This window comes from Epinephelus moara, chromosome 11 (genome assembly GCF_006386435.1).
Source record: "Epinephelus moara isolate mb chromosome 11, YSFRI_EMoa_1.0, whole genome shotgun sequence".
NCBI lineage: Eukaryota > Metazoa > Chordata > Actinopteri > Perciformes > Serranidae > Epinephelus > Epinephelus moara.
This window is the reverse complement of record NC_065516.1, coordinates 18,705,829-18,716,888: the sequence shown is the minus strand read 5'-3', so window position 1 is coordinate 18,716,888 and position 11,060 is coordinate 18,705,829. Positions and strand designations below refer to the sequence as shown.

Here is an 11,060-nt window from a genome sequence, read left to right as displayed (position 1 = left end):
TTTAATCTGCAATTTCCTATGACCTGTATCCCAAACACACACCATGTGAAACTGTACGTGGGCAACTGTGCACTCAATGGGTATGGACTAGTTTATAGTATTGCTAGGAGCTGTTTTGCTTGTCTGTGTCAACATTTTAGTCTAGTCCTGTTATTTTGTTCACTATTATAGGTGAGTTGTTTTTGTGCACTGTCACAAATGTAAAGTTGTTGTGGACCTCAGGAAGAATAGCTAATGGGGACCCTAATAAACTTAACTAAACTAAACTTAACAGTTCGCTAATTCATGTAGAACTAGAACACTGTGTTTTGTAGAACAACAGTGCTTTCATTTTAGCGTCGAGCATCAGATTAGATTTATGAACGCACCCAAAGAATTTAGATCAATCTTAGATCAGACTTCGATCAAACGGTAGAACGAGGCAGTGCTGATCAAATAAACCAAGATTTTGTTACTGCACTGCCTATTTCTCACCTAAAACATCTTCAGAAACATATTTTAGTGGACTGTTTGGCTGTAATACAAAAATGTGTAAACAGGAAGTGGGTGCATTACTGTTTCCTGTATTGTAAAAACTGAGGATGAAGATAAAACAAGCAGTGCTTATCAAATATAAACCAAGATTCAGGTACTGTGTTGCCTGTTTCTCACCTGAACTGTTTGTATTCACATATCACTGCTCAGAAACAGCTTACTCTTTAACTGTAACTTTAGATTATTAGTGACCAGCTAGCCACCTCACAGTTCCCTGTGTCAAAACGGCCAAGCTTGCATTACTGATGCGTTTTTACCTTGTTCATGAGAAGAAACCATATGAATGCCTACCTCTTGTTAACAACCTCATAAGTTTCGAGTTCGCGGTTTCGTGTACATGGCTTCCCGTGTCGTAAACAAGAGCTCACGAGTGCCATTTGAATGCAGCATATGTAGTACAGTGGCAGGAGTGTTTATTGGTCTGTTGTGGTGCAGTGCTTTCTGGTAGCTGTAGGCTTCCTATCTCTTGAGCAAAAGCAAATGCTACAGTCTTTTCCCCCTCTGTTTTCTTTGGTCACGTAGCACCGATTTCAAAAGTATCTGCGCCCGTCTACTGCACAGTCTCATGAAAAGACCATCACTAGTCCACCAGTGAATACTTCTCTAAAGACAATGCATTTTATCTGACTCCACAATGTATATAAAGTAGTTAAAACTAGATCCACTTTGACAAACTAAAATGCAGTTTACACACGAATACATATATATTAGTAATATAATTCTCTATAATGAGGATTTTTGATACTTTAAACTTGCAGTAACCGATTACAGTCGCAGTTATTTATAGACTGAAGCAGATTTGTGATGAAGTGAAAGCAGTGCTATTTTTTCCCACTGTTTTCTGGACCAGTGCCACATTTGGACAATAATCGTGCAGTGGCTGTGACACATTTTTCCAGAAGAGCTGCCTTGGCTTCAACCTGTGAGTCAGCTGACGTTTGGCTTCTCTTGGGCCCCTTACTCACCCTGAAATACCCTGCAGTACAAACGTTTCTAAAAAGCAACAACAATGTAGTATTTCATCATGTGGACAGTTTTGGGCCCAAGAGTAAACACAATGAGCTGAAAGCAGTTTTTTTAAGATTCGTTCTCATGCACTACGATATGCACACACTATAATTAGACCACATTGCTCCCTGAGTCTCTCTAACCCCAAGTTTTTTAGTTTTTTCTCCATTCTCCCTCTTTTTGGCTCCCCAGCTTCTCTCACTCTGGTCGCCCTGTCTCTCTAGTAATTCCCTTGTGTGCGTCCCGAGGGAGGAAGTTGACATGTTGGGCCCTGATTGTATAGAGAACAGCAGTAAAAGACATGAAGAAAAGTCACTTAACCAAGGCGACTGATTGTTGTTTCCCCTATCTTCCTCCTGGACAACAATTGATGATTGTCCGCGGGGGCTGGGGCCTGACAGTGTCTGATTGGCTGATTGTTCCTGCGGCCCTGTGTGGGGGCCTGTAAATGTGGCATTGTGGGAAGTGCCATTGTGTGCTCTTCCTCCAGACAAGAGCTCATTCCCACGTGAAAGAGGTGCTGAGCTGGAGCGCAAGAGCAAAGGCAGGGTGGGGCCCCAGGAAGCTGAGGGGACCCAATTCCCAAGCAGCCAAACTCTGTGAGAGAGGGTGTTTGTTTGTATGTATGTATGTGCAACATATGTGCACAGAACACACGAGGAGGCAGTGAGTTTTAAATGCATAGAGAGAGTGACTTTGATCTGTGTTTGAAACTTAGCTATAAAGAATCAAAATTAGGAATCAAGAAAATCAAGTTTCAGATACAAATCAAAGGCCTTAACATCTTACTTGGGCCCCAAGACAATAGAAATTAATCTCTGGTCCAAGAGGAGTTTTCAGTACTTGCATACCATGATTTGTATGGAAGCAAAGAAAGGCTGAAATGATTTGAAATTTACAAGCATCTCATACCTATGTTAAAATTTAAATAGCACTGAATTTATAGCATTGAAATATTCCGATTTAAAGTCAGATACAAAATAAAAAATAGCCAAAAGATATATTTATTTCAGTTACTCAAATTAAGTTGGTTGGATTTAAAAATGAGAGTCAATTTTAAAAATTACTAAAATTGGATTTGTAACGTTCACAAGCCAAAATTCAAGATGATGAATCTAACATGAAAATCTGGCCTACCAAGGAGTGATCAGATGGACCTCTCAGGCTACAATCTGTCAGTCATGTGATCTGAGAAAAAAAAATTTCAGATGGGCAACTGGGAACCAATAGACACTTAAATTTTTCTAACGCAATCTGTGAACTTAAGGGGAAAAAACAGGATTTTAAGACTGAAAATTCAAATTGTAAAGGATTTAAACCATGAATAAAATAAGAGGAATGGTTTAAACATTTAATTTATAATTCAGTGATATTTGAATTTAATTTGAAGTATACAGCAGTGGTTAAATATTAGTTATATATTCACTTGCTTAATAGTACCATAAAACGTCACTTAAAAGCCTAGTCCCAATTAAATGCCCAGTCAATGTTAGTAGCCCGGTGTGGCTTCACATTTTGACAAATAAAGGCCTGTCTTAATTAGAGGCCTGGTCTGGTTGCCAGGCAGTTTTTTTTTTCTTCTTCTTTTTTTTTTTGTTGAAGTTCTTCAGATGTATAAAACCAGGTTGTTGGCTACCAAATTATGTGTCCATTCCTCGATTACCCTGTAAATTATTCATATTCCTTTAGCCCATAAGGATCCTCAGATCAAAAAAATCAAAGGGGCTTTTAATAAAAATTAATCCAAGTTGTGAATATTGTTTTAACAGGATAAAGTGGTATTATGTCGGCATGCCAGCTGCTGTAATCCCTGAGTGCCATACGTCACTCTTCCTCTGATGTGCTGTCTGTCAGAGCGAGATCACATGAATGATTCATAACTGTAGTAAAGTAACATGTGTGAAAGGAATTAAAGGCCTGTCCCAAAAAAGCCTGTTGATTTCAGTGATTTAATTGAAGTTTAATGGTAATAAAAAATAGAATATTAACAATAAAGATAATCCTAATAATAATGGCCCTTATGTGCTTCCATACAGTGTTGCTTTCCATTTATTGTTTCGCTGTTGTTGTTATTTTTCTATTTGTTGCTAAATGCTTTTATTGTGAAGCACCTTTTAACTTTAGTTTTTAAAAGTGCTACATGAAGAAATCTTTATGTACTTAATAATTTATTTTTTGTAGCACGATCTAAAAAAAAAAAGAAGCAAAAAACACAATCCAAAAATGCTTCAAACAAATTTAAGGACTACTGTTTATAAAAAGTGGCAAAGTAAAATTATTAATTTCTTTGAAAGTGTCCCCCAAAACCCACAGTGTTACCTTTAGGCTCATGGATGTTGAGGAGGAAGATGAAGGGGAGATCTACTCACTTGTGACCACCACCTGTGCATCCTGGTGTGTCTCCTGTCCGGTGATCAGGTGGCGGGCGGAGCATCTGTAGGCTCCAGAGTCTCTGGCTGTCAGGTTGCTTAGCAACAGGATCAGAGCATTGGAAAACTCCCCCGATGTGAGCTGCTGACTGCTCAGGGCAAGGCTGCGGGATTGGCCGTCCTCTGTGTCATTCACCCGTTGCCATGACAGCGCTGTGAACAGGTACTTATTGGCCTCGCAGGTGAGATGCAGGTCTCCACCCTCTCTAGGTTCATCCCTCTGGTTCACACTGAAGCCCCCCGGGACGTCTGAGGGACGCAGAGATGGATTGATGGAGAAGAAGAGGTGAGGAAGAGGGAACATGAACGAAATACAAACCTCCACTGATCTCCTGATGAATGAATGAGCCCTCTCAGTTTCTCCATATGCGAATGTGGATCCTGTCTGGTGCCTGAAACCAGGAGAGCTCATTCGACTGATCCTCCATTTTTTTTTAACCTTTGACAATGTTGAATGGCTATTGTGGGTAAAAGCAGCTAGTGGAATACAGTGAAAAGGCTTTTTATTTACTTAAGCCATTTGAAACTTCCTGTGGAAACGGCTTGAGAGTTTCCTGATGGCAGATAGTGTTTATCTTTCCCGAACACCCCAAGGCCTCCCGAAATAAAGCGGACCTGCCAGTCCAAGGAAGTGCACTGCACAGGGAAGTGGAACGATAAGAGCCCCAGGTTCCTGTTTCGCTCTTGCTAATACACTAATAGCTCGGCACAACCTTATGCACTGACACACACTCATGCACGCAAACAGTCACTAAAAAACCTTTACCTGTATGCCTGTCTGACCTCACATCACACGCACAAAAAACAAAACTGTATGTACCAAGTGCACGTACACTACTTTGTCCTGCCAAGGGCTTCAACCTATGTTAATGTGTGTAGTGCTTAAGAACTGTTTAGTTCCCAGTGTGTAACATACCTATTCGAGGTCTTGTACCTGGTACCCTATTTCAGGTTTCCATGAAAAATGCTCAAATTTGTAGACAGAAATTTGGAATAATTTAATTTCTAAATACTCTTAAGCAGATTTAATTGTGAAGAGTGACATTTCTTCAATATAAAACAAACTGAGCAGCTTTGAATTGTGACCTATTGATGGATAAGGAAGCTGCTGTATCATTCCAGATCAGTTTGAGTTTGTTGCTCTGGAGCATCACGCTCTCCCCACAGCAGAGCAGCGACCTTACTGCAGTGTCTCTTTTGCATGTCTCTGACATTGCGTCACCTGTCTCATTAATGGTGGAATGACCTTACCATCAGTAACTCCATACACAGTAAACTTCCACAACCTGCATAGTCAATATTCTATCCCTGCCCATCTTCTGTTCTCCCCTCCTGCTCATTGCCTCATTTTCTCTCAGCAGTTTACTTTTCTCTTCACCTCGCAGTTTTTACTTACACATTATAGAGACAGCCTGAGTCTGTGCTTTAGGAAGATACAATATGAAGCCATGACGTTAGCTCTAAACTGCTAGATGACACAAGTTTGTAAAAATGGTGTGGGTGGGGTAATTTCAGGTAAAAGGCCTGGGGGACGTTGAGCCATATTTTGTGACTGAAATGATTTGACATTTTGAATTTTAGACCAAACACCATCATTCCACGCTCCTATATTTGTATTTTTGTCATATTTCTATCCATGTTCCGCACTCAGTTACTTTTTTCTTTTTTTTCTGTTGCTTCTGACTCTTGAGTTGCTGTAGGGTGTGATTTTTCCCCGATGTGGGATTAATATCGCATCGCATCGCATCGCATCGTATGCATGGGGATGTACAGAATGGGAAGTTCATAAATCAGGTGGTAAGGGATGTGAAGATCAACAGGATGACTTAAAGAGAACACAGGAAATGAAAGAACAGAGAGGTAAAAGGAACAGGGTATAAGATTTACCCCCATGTGGCTCCCCCGAGCTTCATTCAACCCTCATGGGGGCAAGTCGAGCCAGGACACCACTTTTTGGGAACATCATACAAAAAACTGTCAAAGTCATCATTCCCAGAGATGCACCACGTCCTAAAATATATGTACATATTTTAGTTGGAGGCGTTACCGTCATGCCCTCACTTTAAAGACACCTCAAATAAAAACAGACTTGGTGTTTCTCCAAACTCATCAAATACCTACTATTGGTCAGTGGCCCGATGGTGCCAGACACTGTCAAACACAGGCACCCTGTGTTGATCCACCCAGGGCAGTGGCATTTGTTGACACTTTGGGCAACTACCATAGTAAAAAGAGTGCAAAAGTCTGCATAGGGTAGGAGGAAGGGAGGTAGATTGGTCAAACACACTCTGGACTTTCATCTAAGAGCTAGTTGTTCATGTCCCGTGTGAAACCAAAAGTCAGTCGAGTTATTTTAATAGTGACATAGTGTGCTAGTATGTGTAGCATACTATGCTAGTGACTTGCGTACGTGACATATATCACCTGATGTGACATGCCATTAGTAACATATGTAGTTACTTTAAGCCAAACCATTTTGGGGGTTTTTAACCTAACCACATGCTTTTGTTGCCTAAACCTGTTTTTATATGTTCTAAGTTCATGTTGAAAAAGAGTGTATACACTTAACAAGAGAAACTGTACATTTTCTGTGGAAAAAATTGAAGTGTAATTTGAAAAGAGACAATGCATGTAACAAGCGTAAATTGACACGCTGCCCCTGAACGTCCAAAACTGACACAGAGAAACTGATTCATTTTACCCTAATCTCCCCTAATCCTGACCAAACAGAAGAATTAAGATCATTTTATTATTATTTCCCATCTTCACTTATTATTTTGGACACAATATCAATACAAAAATGATTTACTAATCCAACAGTGAGAAAGCATCAAGTGGATGAGCTGATATGGCCAAGTTTCATGTTGAAACTGAAGAGGGAGTAACGTGAGAGAAGCAAGCAGATGACAGGAAGAAGACAGAAACTAATTATTTAAAAATAAAATTCTAGGAAGTGAAAGGGAGGAGGCGAGAGAACAGATACTTACTGTTATATAATTTTTAAGCTATGAAAAAAAAACATTCCCGGATGTTGGGAAAACACGCAAACGCCCACGAGTTGTATATATGAGGAGATGATTCAGTGATTCCTCACCTGTGACGTAGAAGTGGATGTTGAGCTGGTCTGTGCCTGCAGAGTTTGAGGCGACGCAGCAATACACTCCGGACACAAAGGCCTCTGCCACAGTCAGGACCCCCACTGTCTGTGGAGAGCACAAACATCCGCATGAGCAAACCGGCACATTTAAGGTTCGAGCTCGTTACCTCTGCCACTGATGGCAGGAATCATATTTTCCATGGGCCCACTTAGCAGACAATAGGGGTCTCTGAGCCAGACCTCCTGCCCACTTCCAACTCAGTGGGCAACTCAACACGCAAGCCGTCGATTAGTGTTAATAAAGGTGTGTGTCTGTGAATGTGTGTGTGTGGAGGAGAGAAGGGAGCGAAGAAGGGCAGTAAAAGCAGAACTGCAAAATGTTGTCAGTATTACTCACTTTTGACCAAAGGAAAGTTTTCGGATGTGTTTTATTTTGGATGTTGCAGCATATGATTCAGTTTCTACTCAGATTTTTTTGGTTAATTTCCATCAAAGCATCCGTTATTAATTGCAGTAAGGGTGTATTTTTGTGTTTTAAACCCAATTTTCGACACTAAGTAAAAATCCTGTTTCTAACCCAACAGGCCTCCTCTGTCACCTACCTTTTGCTTCCCTTGAAGCACTTCCTGTCTGTGCGTAATACTCAGGATGTGGTTGCTTGTGGAAGTGGCGGGGACTCTCTCGGTCACAGGGCTCCATAGCGAGGAAGATGCTGGACACACACACCTTGAAGACGGAAGAGTAGGAGGAGGAGGAAGAGGAGGAGGATAGGGACAGAGACTCAGCTGTGTTGACACAAGTCATTTTATGCTGCCTCCAGGTGTGTGGGTGTTTTTCTCAGCTGTGCTCGGCAGGAGGAAGACCAGAACATCAGGGAAACTCCTTGATCATCGCTGCTTAATGTTATCCTCACCCTCCTTCACATAATCATCATCACCAAACAATTTTTTGTCAATAGCATCACGTCCTCTCACCCTGTCCTACATGCTGACAATGGTGGATCTTTGGAGTGCTATGTAATACTGGATTGTTCATCCATGGAGGATGCAGAGGTGGTATTGTAATCCCATGGATCAACTTCCTTCCATTCTTTACAAATCATCCCACATTTCCAGGACAGGAGTTCCTGTCCCTCTCAATGAGTCTCACAAGTCTAAATCCATAGATTACGCACTGGTGGAGGTATGGGAACAGGAGCTTATACAGCTGGCTTTCTGGTTTATATATGCACATCTCCTTGTGATGAGAAACTCTGAAATCATATAGGAGCTGAGGAGGGGCCTTAAACACACAATGCTTGATCAGTTAGTTTCAGAGTTGAAGGAAAAGGTGTATATTTCATCTAAATCTCTGTCTTGCAACAGTATTATATAAGTAATGTTGAAATGTTTGTTCATATCAAATATGATGATAAATGTAAAGTAATGAACATGTTGTAAGTTTCATCTACAATAAAGTAAATGGGCTTATTAATAAAGGGTATACCCCTATAACTTTTGCTAGGAATGAAGAAACTTCTCCATATTTACCAAGGTTATTAGTCATAACCTGAAGTATATACAAAGTAAAACATTTGATGGTACAGACAGTGCATTGTGGAGGGGGGGATATGTTTTATGGTAGACTGAAAATGCAGTCTGAAAGAATGTGTATCGCCCTATATCTTTTGCTAGGAAAGAAGGAACTTCTCCACATTCACCATCATTATTAGGAATGATCTGAAGTGTATACAAAATAAAGCACTTGATTGTATGTCATTTGTGCATTGTAGAGAGGAGGTACATTTTGGCAGACTGAAAACACAGTCCAAAAGAATTTGTATTCCCCTATAACTGTTGCTAGGAAAGAAGCAACTTCTCCATATTCACCAAGGTTATTCAGCATGAGCTATAAAATGAAATACTTGATAGTGGGGCATCATTTGTGCAATATAGAGAGAAGATATGGTTTGTGGCAGACTGAAATGCAGTGTGACAAAAATGTGTACCCCATAACTTTTGCAAGGAGAGATGAAATTTCTCCATATTCACTAACATTATTAGGCACTATCTGAAGTATATACAAAAATAAAACAGTTGATTGCAGGGCATCATCTGTGCATTGGAGAGCATGGACACACTTTGTGGCGGAACAAAAATGCAGTCAAAAAGAATGTGGATGCCACTATAACTTTTGCTTGGAAAGTAGTAACTTCTCCATATTCACCAAGGTTTTAAGACATGATCTGAAGCAGATGCAAAGTAATTAATCATAAGATAAAGACTATGCATTATAGAGCAATGATATGTTTTTGGCAGACCAAAAATGCAGTCTAAAAGAATGTGTATTACTCTATATCTTTTGCTATGCAGCATGGTTATTAGGAATGATCTGAAATGTATACAAAACAAAGCACTTGATTGTATGTCATTTGTGCATCATAGAGAGGAGATACATTTTTGAAAACACAATCAAAAATAATTTGTATTCCCCTATAACTTTGGCAAGGAAAGAAGAAACTTCTCCATATTCAACAAGGTTATTAGGCATGATCTGAAGTATCATAACATAAAATATGGAACCTGTATCCACCTTTAACTTTTTCTAGGAAAGAAAAAAACTTCTCCACATTCACCGAGATTGTTAGACATGATCTTTGGTATATATAAAAATAAAATACTTGAGGGCATCTATGCTATGAATAGATTCTGTGGCAGACAGAAAATACAGTCTGAAAGGATACTAATGTAACCTTTGCAAGGAAAATAGTAACTTCTCCATATGCGCCAAAGTTATCAGGCATAATCTGAAGTATTTACAAAGTAAAACACTTGATGGTGCAGCATTATATGTGCATTATAGGGAGGGGATTTTTGGCAGAACGAAAGATGTGTATTCCCCTCTAACTTTTGTTAGGAAAGAAGAAACTTCCCCACACTCACCACGGTTATTAGGCTTGATCTGAAGTCTGTACAAAATAAAATACTTCATAGTAGGTCATTGCATTATCAAGAGGACATACATTTTTTGGCAGACTGAAAATAAAGTCTGAAAAATGTGTATTTTCCTATAACCTTTGCCAGGAAAAAAAGATATATTCACCAAGGTTATTAGGCGTAACATGAAGTCTTTACAAAATTAAAAAGGCCCATTGAATACAAGTAGAAGGGCGAAGACTGAAAACACAGTCTAAAGGAATGTGTATCCCCTTATAACTTTTGCTGCAAAAAGAAACCTCTCCATATTCAACGAGGTTATTAGGGATGATCTGAAGTTTATACAAAATGAAGGTGCATCTGAAGGGCATCATCTGTGCATTATAGAGACGGTCTAGAAGAAAATGTTGCAGGGTGACACTAGGACCCAGGCGAAATTTGGCCAGTCAAGGTGAGAGCACCTGAGCTGTGAAGAAGCTCATAGGCACAGGTGTGTGAGCCTGAGCCTTGATCTGTAGACACTCTTGTGCACATGCTAGCCTGGTAAGGCGTACAAACCTTGTGTTTTATTGTTATAGGTAGCTTAGCAGTGCAAACATACCCTGAAGTATTGTTTTTTTTATGTGTAAATATTGAAGTTGTTGCATTTGTAATTGCAAAAATGACAATTACAAAATTTAGCTATGCCAACAACTTACTGTTTCTTGGTGTAAAGGGTCCGAACAGTCCAGGGAAAGTGTTATTGAAGTTCCCCTGTTGTTGAATGAAAGTGAACTTGCGTGTCATAAATATATCCCCCTACAACTTCTGCACGGAAAGAAAAACGTTTTCAAAATTCACCAAGGTTATTAGGAAAAAACTGAAGTATATACTTGTACATATACCTATTATCATGATTATTATTCCATTCCATTCCTATTACCCAAAATGTCTGCTATTTTATAAATGACTCAGATAGACTGGATGTCTTGGCTAAAGTAAAAAAAAGTCATTCTCATTAGAGTGGCATAAATGAAGATAGGTGTTATCTATCTATCTATCTATCTATCTATCTATCTATCTATCTATCTATCTATC

The 11,060-nt window shown here is 39.6% G+C and overlaps 1 protein-coding gene across 1 annotated transcript in view; it reads right to left on the bottom strand.

The window, feature by feature from the left end:
• The window catches only part of flt1 (fms related receptor tyrosine kinase 1), a 51,551-nt gene that overhangs the window by 18,172 nt on the left and 22,319 nt on the right, over positions 1-11,060 (bottom strand). Inside the window, exons 11-13 of the mRNA XM_050057349.1 lie at positions 7,671-7,794; positions 7,066-7,174; positions 3,912-4,220 (exon numbers count right to left, since the gene is read on the bottom strand). Of these exons, the coding sequence (XP_049913306.1) occupies positions 3,912-4,220; positions 7,066-7,174; positions 7,671-7,794 (542 nt within the window). The remainder of the gene's footprint in view (positions 1-3,911; positions 4,221-7,065; positions 7,175-7,670; positions 7,795-11,060) is intronic.